The sequence below is a fragment of the Arachis ipaensis genome, chromosome B06 (assembly GCF_000816755.2).
Source record: "Arachis ipaensis cultivar K30076 chromosome B06, Araip1.1, whole genome shotgun sequence".
Taxonomy (NCBI): Eukaryota; Viridiplantae; Streptophyta; class Magnoliopsida; order Fabales; family Fabaceae; genus Arachis; species Arachis ipaensis.
In genome coordinates this window covers 1,866,166-1,884,159 of record NC_029790.2, presented here as the reverse complement: position 1 = coordinate 1,884,159, position 17,994 = coordinate 1,866,166, and the positions used below count along the sequence as shown (strand labels likewise).

The window sequence follows — 17,994 nt, the reverse complement described above, 5'->3', positions numbered from 1 at the left end:
AATAGATAATTTAAATAGATTAATAGAAACAATTTTCTAATATTTTTATTGCATTGATAATAAATTATAAAAATTAAAATTTTCTAATTTAATTTTTTTAACTAACATTCTTAATTCACTTTTTAGGTAAATCCTTAATAATTTATTTGTAATTATATGTTGTACATACATTTCGTGTTATTCAATATTGTATTTCGGATATGGAGTTTTCCTTTAAAAATATAAAAATAAATAAGTACAAAAAATGAAATATTTTGACTAACATAATTTAATTTAATTTATCTCCTAACTCGACAGGTCAAGGACTAATCTGCCACGCTATTAAACTCCATTACAAGGTGAGATTTGAATTCGATACTTACTTAAAGTAGATTAACGAGCTAATCACTAGACCCGACTTAGTTATCATTATTATGATTATTATTATTATTATTATTATTATTATTATTATTCAAGTAAAAATCGAATAAAAATTAAAAAGACTTAGCTTGAGAATCTAAAATCATATCCCAGAAATATTGCTTTCCATTTCCGCTACAATCTCTCATTTCCAAAATTGATGTACCAAATTAAGGCATTGAATGTGAGTATCAGATTCTAAATTACATATCAAAACATGATTATTCTGCATACCAATTGTATGATAAAATGTTTGTGTTAATGGTTTTATTCATACATCTATTTTTCTTTCATTCCTTTTTCTTTTTGGAGTCTCTGCCAACTTTGTTTTGTATTGTTTTTTGTTTGCTTTACACTTTAACAGTTATGAGAGATGCTTAGGACACTGCTACCAACCTATGCTCCATAAAAAGCAAACCAAAGAAGAAGCAAGAGAGAGAAACACAACATTCTAAACTGCAACAACAGAAAACACAGAGATCTAACCAACATGGGCTGAACTCATGCAATGGATTGAATAACAAAGAAATGTTTCTTTTGTGTTGTCTCTGGTAACTGGAAGCTGAAGTTTCCTTTTTCTGTTGGTGAGTTTCTTTGTTCTTTTTATCTGAATTATGGAGTTATATTGTTACAGTTCTTCATGGAGTGATTTCTTCTCTTGAATTATGAGCATTTTAGTTTTTAACTGATCTTAGTCTTTCATTGGTGTTTGATATATTGATCATGGGGTTTGAAGAAAAAAGAATAATCTGATGCATAGTAGTTTCACTAATTTATGTTCTTGTTTACTAGCCAAATTCTATAAACAATTTTTTTTGTTGGATGAATTTTAGTTATTCTTTTTCCTTCCTATTTTGTTGGGATCAGTTCAAGCTCTGACTTGTCAGACTTTTGTTTCATTCACATTTGGAATCAAAGGCTTCAACTACCAGGCTATGGTTTATCTGAAACTGAGGATTTTTCATTTCTTTTATGTCTGTATCGATGATTCTATGCAAATGCAAGTGGCCATGAGAGAATTTTGCTTCCCATAATTTGAGTAACTGTGCTTGCATTTGCTGTCAAATGCACATTTAGTTGCTTATGGTTTTACTTTGATTTTTCTTTCTTGATGTTTTTTCACTGATGTTGTTTCTTTCAACATCAGAACTCAGAAGACACAGTGCTGGGTTCCCTAAGTGATGGCTGCGGCTCTGTCACATTCTGATTCTGACTCTAAGAGGAAATATTCATGGTGGTGGGACAGTCACATAAGCCCCAAGAACTCCAAATGGCTCCAAGAAAATCTCACAGGTAATACTTTATCTCTTTCTGCTAAAGATGTTGACATTGTTATGATTCATCCTCTTGCACCCTTTGTTATTGTTCTTAATTCTTTCCTATCATACATAACTACTGATATTTGTATCGTGCTTTACAAAACATAATTTTGAAGTAATAGGTTGAGATTTTGTTATTAATAACCATATGGTGTTCTCAAACACATTTGAATTAAGCACATCATCTCTTGATGAACAGATATGGATGTCAAGGTGAAGCAAATGATTAAGCTTATTGAAGAGGATGCAGATTCCTTTGCTAGAAGGGCTGAAATGTATTATAAGAAACGGCCGGAGCTTATGAAATTGGTTGAAGAGTTTTACCGTGCATACCGGGCATTGGCAGAGAGATATGATCATGCAACCGGAGTAATTCGCCAGGCTCATCGTACCATGGCTGAAGCATTTCCTAATCAAGTGCCTCCAGTACCAGCAGATGATTTGCCTTTAGTTTCTTCCACAGAGACTGAGCCACACACACCGGTGACGCCTCACCATTCACATGGATTATTTGACCAACATGGAGCTCCTAATTATGAACCTGATACTGCTATAAGCAAAATGGGTCTAAAACAGCTCAATGATCTCTTCATGTTAGGAGAAGATGCAAGTCATGTGAAGCATTTGGAAGGGCGTGCTAAAAGGGGCCTCACTTTTCTTGATTCAGAGGAGACTAATGGGTTAAAGAATGGAAGCCATGACAATGGAAGTCAAGGCTTATCCGAGTCTGAACGAATGACTAAAGCCGAGACAGAAATTTTGGCCTTAAAGAAAGCTCTTGCTAAATTGGAAAGTGAAAAGGAAGCTGGATTGCTTCAGTATCAGCAGAGTTTGGAGAGATTGTCCAATCTGGAATCAGAAGTGTCTAATGCAAGGGAGAATTCTCAAGGACTTGACGAACGCGCGAGCAAAGCTGAAGCCGAAGTCCAGACCTTGAAGGAAGCCCTTGTTGTATTGCAGGCAGAAAGAGAAGCCAATCTTTTTCAGTACCAGCAGTGCTTGGAGAAAATATCTACTCTGGAGCTAAGCATCTCTTCTGCTCATGATGATGTAAGAGAACTTAATGATCGCGCTATTAAAGCTGAAACTGAAACCGAATCCCTTAAGCATGACCTTGCTAGAATAGAAACTGAAAAAGAAGCTGCAGTTGCCCGAAATAACCACTCCTTGGATTCATTGTCAAAACTGGAGGAGAGATTAGAAGAAGCTGAAGAGAATGCAAGGAGATTGAATGAGGAAGCTAATATAGCTAGAAGTGAAGTTGAGGCGTTGAAGTTGGATATTGCTAAACTTACTGAAGAGAAAGAAGATGCAGCCCTTCGATACGAGCAATGCTTGGAGATAATTTCCAGTTTGAAGCATAAACTCTCATGTGCTGAAAAGGAGGTGTATAAGCTAAAATCGAAGATAGCTGATGAGGCTGAGAAGTTAAAAAGTTCTGAACAGAAGTGTCTTCACCTGGAAACATCAAATCTGTCTCTGCAATCCGAATTGCAGTCATTAACACAGAAGATAAGTTCCCAAAGTGAAGAATTTAGTGAAAAGCAGAAGGAATTGAGTAGACTTTGGACTAGCATACAAGAGGAACGGTTGCGATTTATTGACGCTGAGACTGCTTTCCAAACTCTCCAGAATTTACATTCTAAATCACAGGATGATCTTAGATCTCTTGCAGCCGTGGTCCATAATATGGAGTCCCAAAATCAAGCTTTAGAGGATGAAGTTCACAGGGTCAAGGAGGAAAACAAAATTCTAGATGATGTCAAATTGTCTTCATCCTTGACCATAAAGAATTTGGAGAATGAGATATTGAACTTGAGGGCGACAATCAAGAAACTTGAACAGGAGGTTGGACTGCGAGTCGATGAAAGAAATGCTCTTCAACAGGAAATTTATTGTCTCAAAGAGGAGCTTAATGGTGTGAATAAAAGGCATGAATCCATGATGGAGGATGTAAGGTCAACTGGCTTAGACACACAAGACTTTGCCTCATCCGCAAAGAAATTGCAAGATGAGAACTCAAAGCTGAAGGAGGCATGCAAGGTAAATCAAGATGAGAAAGCATCTCTTCTGCAAAGACTGGAAATCATGGAACAGCTGTTGGAGAAAAATTCTGTTATGGAGATTTCTCTTTCAAATTTGAATGCTGAGCTGGAGGCTGTCAGAGAAAAGGTAAAGGTATTAGAAGAAACTTGCCAATCTTTGCTTGCTGAGAATTCCACTCTCGCTGCGGAGAAGGCAACCTTGTTTTCTCAGTTACAAACCACAGCTGAAAATCTGGAGAAACTCTCAGAGAAGAACAAGATTTTAGAAAGTTCACTATGTGATGTGAATGCTGAGCTAGAAGGATTAAGGGTAAAGTCAAAGATCTTAGAAGACTCTTGCCAGTCACTTGATCATGAGAAGTCCAGTCTCTCCTCTGAAAAAGAATACTTGATTTCACAATTGACAGTGGCTCATCAAACACTAGAAGATCTCGAGAAACAACGCACCGAACTTGAACTGAAGCATCTGGATCTAAAGTTGGAAAGGGAGTCCGCACTTCAAAAGGTTGAAGAGCTGCTGGTTTCCTTATATGCCGAAAGAGAAGAGAATTCTCGAGTTGTGCAGTTGAATGAAGATAATTTGGCTGAGAAGGAATTCATGATTCATATTCTCCAAGAAGATGCCAATCACTGGAAAGGGGAATATGACAAGGAAGTAGAAGGGGCTGTCCATGCTCAAATGGAAATTTTCATCTTGCAGAAAAGCATCATGGATCTGGAGCAAAAGAATTTTTCACTGCTAGTAGAGAGTCAGAGACTCTTGGAGGCATCCAAAATGTCTGATAGATTGATATCGAAAGTGGAGAATGACAATGTTCAAAAGCAGGTTGATGAGAACTCCATGTCAGAGAAAATTAAAATACTAAGGATCGGGCTGCTTCAGATATCGAAGACTCTTGACATTAACAGTGAGAACACGTGTGAAGATATTATTGAAAATCAGGAGCTTCTGAACCATATACATAGCAAACTTGAGGAGACACAAGATTGTTTCTTCACAGCTTGCAATGAAAGTGAGAAAATTGCCATTGAGAATTCAGTTCTTGTCACATTCCTCAGGCAATTGAAATCAAAAGCAGAAAATCTTGTGACAGAAAGGGATACCCTTGATGAGGAGTTGAGGACCCAGTCTAAGGAGTTCTTGGCACTGCAAACGGATGTCAAAAATATACTGGAGAAGAATGAGGACCTGAAGTTGACAATAAGAAGGGGAGAACAGAAAATGAAAGTGATGGCGACTGAAATCGAGAATCTATGCAAACAGCTGTCAGAATTGGAAGAGGCTCACAAGAACATACAAGAAGAAAGTTGCAAAACATCTGAGGAGAAAAGTACTCTGTTGAGAAGATTTCTAGATCTGGCGGAAGAGAAAAGTAACTTGGAAGAAGAAATCTGTGCAATGATTCATGAGACAGTAGCTCAATCTAATCTTTCTCTGATTTATCAGAACATCATCTTTGAAAAACTCCTAGCACTTAAGGAGCTGAGTGAAGATCTTGAAAGACTATGTTCGGTAAATACCAACCTTGAGGAGAGATTGAAAACAATGGCATCTGAAATGGAAGATCTGAAGATTGGAAATTCACATCTGAAAGAGTCATTTGTGGTGTCAAACATTGAACTACAACTAGTTGAATCTGTCAATGATCAACTAAATTCTCAGGTTAGAATTGGAAAGCAATTGTTGTCTCAGAAGGAAAAAGAGATTCTGAAAGCCGCAGAGATGTTTAGTGCTTTACGCGATGAGAAAACAGAATTGCAGAGAATGGTGGAACATCTTAAGATCAAGTATGATGAGGCCAGGCGATTACTTGAACACCAAGCTAGCCAAATTTTGGAATTGTCATCGGAGAAGGATCGCCAAGATCAAGAGCTTGGATGCCTTTGTGAAGTGAATCAGAAGTTGGAGGCTGAAATGAGGCATCTGCAGCAAGAACTTAGGAAAACTAAACTTAGGGAGCAGGAGCTCAGTTATGAACTACAAAAAGGAACAAGGGAGATACAGCAATGGGAAACTCATGCTGCCTCCCTTTTTTCCGGACTACAAATTTCTGCTGTCAACGAGGCGTTACTTGAAGGGAAGGTCCATGAGCTAGCTGAAGCATGTCAGAATCTTGAACGCAGAAGCAACTTCAAGGGTATGGAAAGTGAAAGGCTGAAAGAAAGAGTTAATGAGTTAGAAGGCGAAAATGGAAGACTACAGCGTCAGTTGGCTGCTTATGTTCCTGCTGTCAGTGCTTTGAATGATTGCATAACATCCCTGGAGATGCACACTCTCTTACCTGCAAAATCTATTGACTACAAACAATCAAAGGTATTAATCAGCATAAATCTCTCTATTTTATTTATTCTCATTTTTTTCAAGTTCCGAATATATTATTTAGTAAAATAAACCAATTGAGTCTCTAGACCATAATTTAGATATCCATTAAATCTCATTTTATCCTAATGGCTGGTTATTTGATTATTTGTGATAAGCTTGGCACCAGTTAATATTGAAATATTTTATCAATATATTGTTTAAATGATCATTTCCAGGTTCAGAATTTGGTAAATCAGAAGTGCACTAGTGGTCGGCAAACTGGTGTTTATCAGGATACTACTGCACCATCACTTCCAGATTTCCAAGACATGCAGAAAAGGATCAATGCAATTGAAGGGGCTGTTAAACAGATGAATGAAAGCTTCAATCCCAAGACTGAAATGAGAGAGATTCAAGAGTTAAAACCTGGAATCAGCAGGCGCCAAGTGAATATTCAACCAAATTGGCATGCTGTTCAGATGGATGAAGCAAAGGAGCGTCGGGGTGGATCCTTTCGCGAACATAAGACAGGGAAGTCAGTGCCAGATATCCCCATAACAGAGATTGAGTGTCTGCCGAAAGACATCATGCTTGATCAAATGGCTGAATGTTCATCTTTTGGTGTTAGTAGGAGAGGAACTCTTGAATCGGATGAACAGTTGCTGGAGTTGTGGGAAACTGCTAACAGGGATGGCACAATTGGCCTGAAAGTCAGCAACTCTCAGAGGATGGCCGCTGCACCTGCTGGCTACCGTCGCCAGGGATCAATCAAGGAACTGAAAAACAGATATCCTTCAGCACATTTCTTCACTGAGAAGGAATTGAGTGTGGACAAAGTAGAGGTCCCAAGAAGTTCAACACAGTCACGTGAAGAAGGCAACAGGAGAAAGGTTTTAGAAAAACTTGATTCTGATGCTCAGAAGTTGACAAATCTTGAAATTACTGTACAAGATTTGATCAAGAGGATTGAAATTAGTGAGAAGAGCACAAGAGGAAAAGATGTTGAGTATGACAATGTGAAAGAGCAGCTAGAAGCTGCTCAGGAGTCCATCACAAAGCTATTTGATGCCAACCACAAGTTGGTCAAGAGTGTCCAAGGTGGTGCCTTGTCCTCTGCTGGGAGGTCCTCAACAGATTCAGATGAGAGTGGTGGTGTCAGAAGGATGAGAATTTCGGCACGGGCTCGGAGAGGATCTGAAAAGATAGGACGGCTGCAGTTGGAGGTGCAAAGACTGCAATTTTTGCTGCTGAAGTTGAACGAAGAAAAACAAGCCAGGGGGAAGACAGTGGTTGATGATCCAAATTCGAGAGTCCTTTTGCGAGATTATCTCTATGGTCAGACAAGAATCAAGTACCAGTTGAGGAAGAAGAAGAAAGCGCACTTCTGTGCATGCATACAACCTCCTACTAAGGGAGATTGATTCAGCTTAATTTTAAGCACAGTTCAGTACATTAGTTACTTAAAAAGATTAACTTTCCTGTTTCTAAGTTTTTCTTTGTAGCCTAGAGATGACACTGAACCTTTCCCTGATGTACATGTTATGTCAAGTTCACTCTGAAGAAGAGTAGGATGAAACTTTCACCATTTCATTTTCCGAGTGATCTTCATCTTATATATTTTTTTTCTTGGTTAGAAGTGCGGTCCATATCATGGCCATCACTTTTGGGGTTTGCTAGTAGGTGACAATGACATTGACAAAAAAGACTTGCTAAGAATCAGAACAAGAAACTATCAAATGAACAATTGAACATTTATCTATTTAATCTCAAAATGTGCTATCTTTACTATTGAGAGTCACATGATTTTATTGCCCTTCTTTTTCTTCGTTTTGTTTGTGCTTTAAAGAATCTTTCCATCAGCATAAAATGCAACAAGAATGGAGAGGGTGTGCCTCTAAGCCTCTTGAATTATGATCAGAAATATTTCTTGCAATAAGTTATCCACAAAAGTAACAAACCTAAAATTACATTCACAAAATACAAGGAGATTAAGAAACTTATGCTAAACTCAACTCCGAAACAACTCAGTTCTAAGTTCTGCATCAGAATGCTGACACCAAAAGTCATTTTAGATCAGATTCACAAAACATCAGAACTACCATGGACATGTAACTGCTTAGCATGTTGTAAATGCTTGCACAAATTTTCTCTCATGGCCTTCCCTGCTGGATCAACTTGCTTGCAATGCTGTTCACGATATCCCGAATCATGATGACCCGACAAGGCAACATCTGGATGCAAGGTGTCTCCACAATCAATGATAATGTTATGAAGCAAACAACATGTCAAGATAATGCTTGGTAGTTTCCTTTTATCAGGTCTCCACATAACCTTACTGAGGATTCTCCAACCTCCCTTTAACAGTGATAATGCTCTCACTGCAAGAAACCTTACAGGCCCATGTTTATGATTAAAAATGGACTGTGCACTTGATATGCTATTCCCTTCATAAGGAGTCATAAGCCATGGAAGAAGAGGATAACTGTGGCCACCCACTATATACTCTCTTATCACATCCCCTCCACCTAAAGTCCTTACATTTCCATTCAAACGATCCCCATTCTCGGTGAGTTTGAAAATCGTCGAACACTTCAACAATCTGGAATATGTCATGCCCCCAGGCAAACCAGTGACCATATCAATGAACCTCATCTCGTGATCCACAATCCCCTGCAATAACATGCTGTAATTCTTCTCCTGATCGCACCAGTCATCCGAGGTCTGCACCGCCGGAAGGGTCATCATGACGTGTGTCGCGTCAACAGCTCCACAGCAATTAGGCAGCCCGTAGGACACTTCGAAACCACGCTTGATCTCTTGCATCCTGTCGAAATCAGGCCAATTGAGATGGTGCCTGGCACGTTCCTCCAGTGCCTCAATGAACCTCCAAGTGACCTGAGAGACAGTCGATTGGCCAACACCGAAGGCGGCTCCAACTAAAACCTGAGACTCGCCAGATGCCAGCCTTCTAAGGGCAATGGCAACCTGCTTCTCAACACTGAGAAGCCTTCCCTCAATGTTGATTAGGCCAGATGGAGGCCTAGATATGAGATCCTCCCTAACAAGAGAACATATGTACTCAAAAGTACTCTGTGACATCCTAAAGAAATACTTAAACCCTTCTGCCTCATCAGTAGGTACACTGTACCCTGCAAGTTAACAATTGCATTATTCATCAACCATATCCATAAGACAATCAAATCTAACACAAGGAACCAGAGAAGCTAATAATACCAGATACCCAATTTGAAAAATCCTTTCTTTTCCCCTTTTTACTTTACCAACTAGACATAAAATTTGAGAGATGTTAACAATTGACAACAGAAAGTGATAACAATACAGAAACACCTGCATTAAAAGGAAGAATGGATATAAAAGTTTGAAACTTTGAAAGAGGAGAATAATGGGGGTACCTGGAGCAGTGGAATTTTTGTGCCAGAAAGAGTCCCACCAATCGGTTTCGCCGGTTCGGGGCTCAACGGGGACAAGGGTGATCTCTTTACTGCTGCGCTTCTTGAATTTCTTAGTCTTCTTCTTCTTCCTTTTCGTCTTGCTCGATTTCTTCTGCAGCGGTGCCATTGATTCAAGTTTCAACAAAGCAAACACCAGCACCACGAGTAAAGTGAAGTCAAATTCAAGCTACCTCACACTATCTTTGGGGTTAGGCTTTTAATTTTTTTTTTTCTTTTTCAAAAAAGGAAAAGAATGTTTTCAAAATTTTTATTAATTTCAATGCATTTTCAACTTAATTGAGATGCCTTATTTGTACTTTGAAGTGGAATATCTATTGACTCTAATATTCATTTTAAGAGTAAAATAATAAAACAAAATATTAAAATATGAAGTGTGCCAAAATCCAAAGTTGACAAAGTGAAAATTAATATCGATTATACGTTTTAAGAACTATAGTATATATAATTACCAAAATATGTGGTTTTTCTAAATTTATAATAAAAAACTTATTAAGAATTTAAATAATTGGATTTAGTGCTTGTTTGGGCACCATTATTTTGATAAAAAAAAGATCTTTTTTCAATGAAAAAGATCTTTTTTTATTTTTTAGCGTGTTTGACAAATTTCAAATAGTAAAAGTAAAAGTATTAAAAAAATCAAAAGAATTTTTTTTTGAGAAGCTATAATTTACATCTTTTTTCCTTAAAATAAGATGTTTTTTATGTAATAAATAAACAAAAAAATACTTTTATATTGTTATATCCAAATATAATTGATAAATAAAAAAATCTTTTTGCATGAGATGCTCAAATATAAAAAAAGATTTTTTTTAAAAACTCATCCAAACACGTCCTTAAGATACATATTATTGAACACTAGAGAAGAGGAGCTTGGTTATTTTGAATGGATTATAAACTTCTAACCACATCAATATAAAAATTATGAATATAAGGAGATAAATGTTTGACAACAAAACTCTTCTCATGTATAGTGTGTCAAATTCTTGACTAAATATTCAAGAAGAATAGCTGGGCTTCTTGGTTAAGATTTATTAACTATATACATTATTCATTTCATAGAGAATTTCATGTCAATTCCATTGATTATCAAACTCAGTACATAGACTATATACCCTCTGTTGGAAACTTCTTTAATTAACTTCCAACTGGGGCCTCACAAACTTAGACAAATTATTAGCATCTTCCTCTTTAGTCTTTACTATGATGCCCTCTAAGTATGATTTTCACTATCTCCATCATGTCACACACTGTTATGATAACTTGGCTGTGATTCAAAATTTTTGGCTTATACATGATCAAGATCAGTGTTTAATTACATTTGAATCAGACATTGTTCCATCCTCCTCCTGATTCATCTTTCTTGGGGTTTGGTTGATATGTATGGAGCATGAAGTTGCATGCTGCAACAGCCTCTTCAACTGTTAGGTACACCCACCTCTGCCCTATTTCATCAAGGAACTTTGCTTTATGCAGTTTCTTCATCACCTCACTCCCAGGATTCACCAGAACCAACTATTCACAAAGAAAAGGAGCAAAACAAAATGGTTAAGAATACTAGTTAAGAGGATAATAAATCATTTCTCTGTAAAACAAAATGTTGCAACATAACACAAGAGGAGAATAATTTACTTGTAGTCCTCTTCTCTCAACAATCTTTTTGACCTCTTCAAACATACTTATTCCACTTGTGTCAATGTTTGCAACAGCTGCAAATAAAATTAACACTACAAATTAGACTCAAAATCCTGATTAGTTGCTTCATATATAATAATTAACTTACCAGTCATATCCAATATCACATACTGCAAACTGTTCAGTCCTGAAGCTTTGATTCTGTCCTCCTCTTCATCAATCCACCTGGTGATCCTATGATCACAAATTAAATTCTTCAGTTAATTAGTTTCCAGTACTAAATTTGCATGTAGAATAAAATAGAAACAACTAGGACTGCCTTCTTAGTTCTTACCTCTCTCTTAAATAGCTTGCATTGGTAAAGTAAATTGGTGCATCAATTTCAAGAATTAGCATTCCAGGAATGTGTTTTGCATTGGGATATTGTTCCACATTTCTATATGCTCCAGTATTTGGAATGTTACCTAAAACAAATGTCCTTGGCCTTGCAACAAATAACAGTACACGAAGTACAGATATTGCTACCTGCAAAATCACATATTCATGTTATTAAACTTTATATTATACAAGTGACTATGATTAAACAATCATGAGAGTGATACTTACTGCTATTACTAAACCAATTTCGACACTGCCAAAGACGACACCGATATATGCACTAATGCAGACTAAGAAATCGAATTTGTCGATTTTCCAGAGGTGGATTGCTGCTTCATAATCTATGAGGCCGAGCATTGCAGATACTATGATGGCAGATAGTACCACAAGTGGAGTGTAATGGAACAATGGTGTTAGGAATAACAATGTCAACATCACTGCTATTGCCATTACTATGTTTGATGCTGCAGTCTTGCACCCAGCATTGTAGTTTACAGCCGAACGCGAAAATGGTCCTGAAACAACAAACATGCATTCATTTTTAAAGTCCTGTATCGTGTAAAATTGAAAGTCTGATAACCTTTATAAATGTGCGACAACCCTTATATCTAAAGTTAGCTTTTAGGATAAGTTAGGTCTCCTTAATTTTAATGACAGATATATGTTACTAACTATGATGTACGGTATATATAAAAATAAAGTATATTTTAGATTTTAGATAAATTATAATGATATTTTGATATTTTATTGATATTAAAATTTTTAATTATTTTTAATGTCTTATTTTAATTATATCAAGTATTTAAAATATTTTTTGTTTTAATAAATAATAATATATACTATATCTAAATTTATTTTAAGAATATGACTGGACACGTGGACATATGATGGTATTTAGGTGTGTCCAGGCGTGTCTGGAGAAGAATTTTTTATTTTTTATTAAGATACGGTTGGACACAGTAGACACACATATCGAACGAGTGTCGGTGAGTGTCGTGTCTAAAATGTGTCCGACACGCGAACATGATAACTCAACGAAGTGTCCGTGTTTCATAGATTACTAATGAAAGAAGCTAAGTACTAAGTAGTACCGGTTGCAAGGTAGCAAGAGGTGAAAGAACCAACAATGTTCATGGTGCCAATAGCTATCATCTCTTTGTTGCCATCAATATGGTAATTCTTAAACATTGCAAAGCTTCTTCCAACTGCTATTCCTTCCTGCACAAGTCAGTCCTCAAGAGTTAAGGACCTTGCATTGTTTATGTCATCTACATCACAAGCTAGATTAGTATAAATAAGAATCTCTATTGCACTCATTTTCTTATTTATTAGGTTAATAACTTTTAGCTTAACAAAATATTTAGGTCTGTTTGGAAAGTTTCAAAAGTTATTCTTTTTGAGTTTTTGACTTATAAAAAGTAGTAATATTAATCTCTGGTGCAATTTTTAAAACTAAATTGTAGCTCTCTAAGAAACTATTTAAGTGTTTATGGAAATGTCTCACAATAAATTTTTTTATCACATTTCTTTTAAAATAAACACTTTTAGAATTAAAAAACTAAATATAAAATAACTAACTTATTTATAAACTATTTTTTCAGAAAGAATTTAATTAAGTTGTTTAGTCAAACTGAAGTAATTAGCATTTCTGTTGGACCTCATTTTTTTGGTCATGGGCCTAATGGTGACTGTAATGTTTTTGGTTGAGAATGATTTTTTAACATCTTCATTAGGTACAATTACAAAGAACTCAGTCCAACAACTGCAAAGCCCATATCCAGTTAGTGTCGCCTTTTTCTTTTTCTTTTTTTTTTTTGTGGGTTTAATGGCGCTTAGGTATGATGTTAAATGTTAATTGTTAGATTAATTTACCTACTCATATGATATGTATTTAATTTCTTATTTGACAAAGGTTAGGCATTGATTACAGATGAGAAAATTATTTAGTGCGTTGAAATGTTTAGGTCAAGTGAGATTTAATGGACCAAACAAGTGTAAGATTTAACAAGGTTGCCAGGTTCCAAAGGAAAAATGAGATTGATTTTGATTTTGATTTTGATTTAGAGAGATACTTACCGCAAGGGCTATAATGCCGATGATAATGCCAGTTTTGATGGCAGTGTTCATATAAGGCGACACAAATATCAAATCTGTCACTGATGCTGGATTTAGCCCCTTCTTCAATTCTCCTATCTGATCCAATCACCGTTACAATTAAATTAACTCTTTATTTCATAAATTTATTTTTTTTATTAATAATACTTTGGATAAATATTTAAATAAATAAAACTTCACCTAAAGTTAATAGTCGAGAGTTGTTAAATGATAATTTAGTCAAACCTATCAAATTATTTAACGACTCTCAACTATTAATTTCAGATGAAAGTAGTTGTACCTAAATTTCTACCAATAAAAAAAAAGAAAAGTTTAAGGGGTCAGCAATTTTTGTGTTTTGTGTCTAGCACTTAACCATTAAAAGAAAAGTGAGTAATTTTCTACCATTTGATATAATCTCACACCAATAAAAAGACTATTAATGACGAATTGATGGTTACAAAATACAAAAGTTGCCGACTCCTAACACTTCTCAAAAAAACTTAAGAGGACAGAAAAATGGGAATAATGCTAACCACTTGAACGCCGTGCTTCTCGGCGTGGGTGAAATAGACAAGGAGACTTCCCAAAATTACAGATGTCAATGGCGCCATTGCTGACACCCAAAACAGCTTCGGTTTTTGTTTGCTCTGCATCAGTACTTTTAATATCAGTCATTAATTATGTTTTATATTAGTATGGTTAGATTTGATATGTACATACGAAGAGATTAAATATTATTTATTATTTATTATTTATTAATTTATATTTTTAACTATTAACTTATTTTAAAACTATACTAATTTAAAAGAAAATATCTCGCATTTATAATACAATAATCGATCCAATTATTGATTTCACTTCAATTTTTTGTTTTTCATTTTCTATGGAATAATAGTATCCATTATATATAAATATTGCTATACTATGCTTTTTGATGCATGGTTGGTGTTGGAAGAATCACGAAAGAATTGGATATCTAATTGCACAAATAGGGAAAAAGTATTAGTAATTAACTCAGTTAGGAGATTATTATTATTATTGATAAACATACCGATTCTAGAAATTAAATAGCATTATTCCCCAAAATATGGGGCATCGAAATAATAATTTATAAGGGCAGAGAATATATAAGAAGTGTGACAAGCTGCATCTTATCCCTTCATAGTTGGTATGAATAAAATTTCTTATTTTTCTATTGTTTAATTAGTTAGCGTTGTAGCCTTAAAAAAATATGAAACGTGGTACATGAATATGCCATATATATATATAAAAAAAAATCGTTAGAGAGACAATGGTTCATTTGTACAAAATGAACATCCCACATACTATCTAGAATAACCATTCGAATATTAGAGATAATAAACATCTTCTCAAAAGCTTAAATTTATTTTTTGGTCCACTAAAGATCGAATGAGTTTTCGGATCTAGAACTCTAATACCATGTCATGATACCACTCATCCCAAAAGTTTCAGCTAATGAAAGAAAGTAACATTAATAATTATATCTCTAATATTCTCTAAATCTTCATTGTACACATTGGACAAATATTTCATTGGCTTCTCATACTTTCTCATAAAAAAATAGTAAATTATTAGAGGTATGGGTTAGGCATCACTTACGAAGTATCTAGTGATGAGAAGAAAGAATATGAAGCAGCATCCTAACACTGCGCTTTCCCACCTCCACTGCAATATAATATATATAAACAAATATGAATTAATTAAAGCAATTATACTAAAGTGTATAAGTGAATTTATGTCCTACTCTTTTGTGTTTTTGTAGAATGGACAGAAAAATATTTGTTATTTAGATTATTTTTTTATTAATAATAAATTTTTTATTATTAAAAAGAATAAATTTTTTTTTTAAATATTTATTAAATTATTACATCTTATATATTATATATTTTTTATGTTTAAAACATAATTACAATAATAAATCTATTATTGATAAAAAAATAATCTAAATAACAGTATTATATATGTTAAAAAAACAATAATTACTTGGTGAGTTTGGGAGAAAACAGAACGCATGACGGAGACAAGATCAGCGTGGTGTGTGAAACGCTCCAATCCCAGAATTGATTTGAGCTGCTGCAGGCATACCACTGTTGCTGCTCCTCCCATGAACCCTACTATGCTTGCATGTGACAGAAAGTCCACTATGAACCCTAACCTATTATTTTATAATAATTCACTTGTTAATTATTCATTTCTCTCTCCAACACATTAGCATAAGACAAATAATAATCCAGAATTAATTACCTAAAGAGACCCAGTGAAGCTTGGAAGACACCAGCGAAGAAAGTAGCAGTGAAAGCGAGGTGTAGATAGAGCTGCGGGTTATGGATGTAATTAACCTCCTTACCCAACATCGACGCCATCAGAAGTGATCCAACGGCCACCGTTCCCACCGCCAAATCCCTTGAGCTTCCCATCATTGCATATATCAATGGCGGTATAAAGCTCGAATCTGCAGCATCATTATACACTTCAAATCATTAATCAATAATATTTAAATTATTAACTAAAAATATGGTATCCAATTACTAAACTAAAAATATTAAACTATTCATTACAGATATTAACAAAATAAATTAAAATTATTAACCTTTTAATTTTGTTTATTAACTTTTTTGTTTACAAGTCATTCATTTATTAGGCAGATAATTTTATGCCAAAAAAATAGATAATTTAATATAATTATACTTAATAAAAAATAAAAAATATTTTCCATACTAATTTTAAAATTTATGTATTTTGTATGATATGTCCATGTTAATAGTTGTGTATTATAAAGCCAATGAGTATTGAGTTTGTGCAGTCAACTTTTACATAAAGGTAAAAAATCAGTGCAGTTGATTTTACGGGAATTAAATAATCGAAAGTCGTTAAATAATTTGATTGATTTGACTAAATTTTTATTTAACGGCTCTTAACTATCAATTTTATGTAAAGTCGACTGCACTTGAATTTCCACCAAAATTAATAGACTAAATTTCGATGGAATTACTCTCTAAGTTATCAACTTCACCTGTTTTTACTGTTTATAAAAGTATACTCACAAAGTCCAAGAATGGGAGGGAGGTTGGCGAGCTTAGCATAACTGATGCCTTGAGGAATGGCCAAACTGGCGATGGTGATGCCGGCAATAACGTCCGATTTCAAGAACCTGAGGGTGTACCGTGGTCCCCATTCGCATATCGGCAAGAAGTACTGCAGTGCCAGCACCACCTTCCTTGACGCCGCCTGGTTCTTGAACTGCCTCAGCGGGTCATCCGGGAAGAACGTCTCCTTCAACGAGTACTTCAACGACTTCATAAACGGTTGCGGCGGCGGAATCGCCACGCCATTTGGACACTCCTTATTACCCATAATATAACTGTCTGCGATACGATACAAAAGTAATTTTATATTAATGCAATGGCAGTTACTATTGACAAGTGTAGAAATGGCGGTGTGATGACAAGGATGGAGGTGGGAGAGGGGAATTGAGTTTGGTGGTAGAACTGATGAGTGTTTGCTGGAGATGTGTGGCTTTATATAAAGAGACGAGGAGTGTTAAGGGTCAGCAACTTTTGTGATCGATTTGTAGTCATCAAATAGTTATTAATAATAAATTCATGTGAAGTCAACTTCACCTGAGTTTTCACCTAATTTTAATGGTGTGAAATTTTATCCAATAATTAAAAATTACTCACTTTTTTTGCTAGTTACATGTTGACTAAAATTTAATAAAATTGTTCGTCACTAGACTTTTTCTAAAAGGATTCAGTGTGTGTATGTGGTCTTGGATCATTCTTCGTTTTCCTAGTTTTGAGTGCGCTTCAAAATGGACCCTTTATTATTATTTATTCAATCTAAGATTTTATATCACATGAATTTGTGTCACATAATTTAGAGTCGGTACTTCAATCATTTTTTTCCAGATAGATGTGAATGTAAGTTATATTAATTTTTGATAGCATGCACATTATTATTATTGAATAGTTGATAGCACAATGAAGAGATTAGTGGAAATTGGAAATTAAAGGGAAGGTGACATGTTAACCAAAGAAAAACAAGATGGATGGATATTATTGAGTGTTCCCTTAATAATAAGGTGAGTGAAAATTGAAATTATAATGATTATATAGTTTGGAACTCTCCCAGTATGCCCTCCCTCATGTCTTTTGTCTTGTATATACCTGCCAAACACATGGTAGCAATATGCTACAAGCTCACGTATCTTATTCCTTTAAGCTTAATTACACAACACAGTTTGGCAAATGCCACTTCATTCATTCATCAACTCTATAGAGTTTCTTGTTTCTTCTTCTTCTTCTTTTTTTTTTTTGTTGAAACATAAT

The 17,994-nt window shown here is 35.0% G+C and overlaps 3 protein-coding genes across 7 annotated transcripts; 1 reads left to right on the top strand and 2 right to left on the bottom strand.

The window, feature by feature from the left end:
* On the top strand, positions 464-7,820 carry LOC107645202 (protein NETWORKED 1D). 2 transcript variants are annotated; one of them, XM_016349173.2, is made up of 5 exons: positions 464-583; positions 764-983; positions 1,547-1,692; positions 1,918-6,077; positions 6,302-7,820. In XM_016349173.2, exons 3-5 carry the CDS (start codon positions 1,581-1,583, stop codon positions 7,484-7,486), a joined length of 5,457 nt encoding a protein of 1,818 aa, XP_016204659.1. In that variant the 5' UTR covers positions 464-583; positions 764-983; positions 1,547-1,580; the 3' UTR covers positions 7,487-7,820. The 2 variants fall into 2 exon arrangements, with proteins under 2 accessions (XP_016204659.1, XP_020959345.1); XM_021103686.1 differs by lacking the exon at positions 464-583 and having other exon boundaries at positions 646-983.
* LOC107645203 (protein ANTAGONIST OF LIKE HETEROCHROMATIN PROTEIN 1) lies at positions 7,922-9,819 on the bottom strand. The gene is made up of 2 exons (XM_016349174.2): positions 9,479-9,819; positions 7,922-9,214 (listed from the first exon to the last, which is right to left on the bottom strand). The coding sequence occupies exons 1-2, from the start codon at positions 9,642-9,644 to the stop codon at positions 8,145-8,147; spliced, it is 1,236 nt and encodes a 411-aa protein (XP_016204660.1). The 5' UTR covers positions 9,645-9,819; the 3' UTR covers positions 7,922-8,144.
* On the bottom strand, positions 10,486-17,131 carry LOC107645205 (sulfate transporter 3.1). Of its 4 annotated transcripts, none has more exons than XM_016349175.2 (12): positions 16,711-17,131; positions 15,911-16,118; positions 15,650-15,821; positions 15,266-15,331; positions 14,179-14,292; positions 13,625-13,741; positions 12,640-12,766; positions 11,777-12,063; positions 11,505-11,695; positions 11,319-11,404; positions 11,168-11,244; positions 10,486-11,050 (listed from the first exon to the last, which is right to left on the bottom strand). In XM_016349175.2, the coding sequence occupies exons 1-12, from the start codon at positions 17,018-17,020 to the stop codon at positions 10,862-10,864; spliced, it is 1,944 nt and encodes a 647-aa protein (XP_016204661.1). In that variant the 5' UTR covers positions 17,021-17,131; the 3' UTR covers positions 10,486-10,861. The 4 variants fall into 4 exon arrangements, with proteins under 4 accessions (XP_016204661.1, XP_020959342.1, XP_020959344.1 ...); XM_021103683.1 differs by having other exon boundaries at positions 15,911-16,136; positions 16,711-16,984; XM_021103685.1 differs by lacking the exon at positions 11,168-11,244.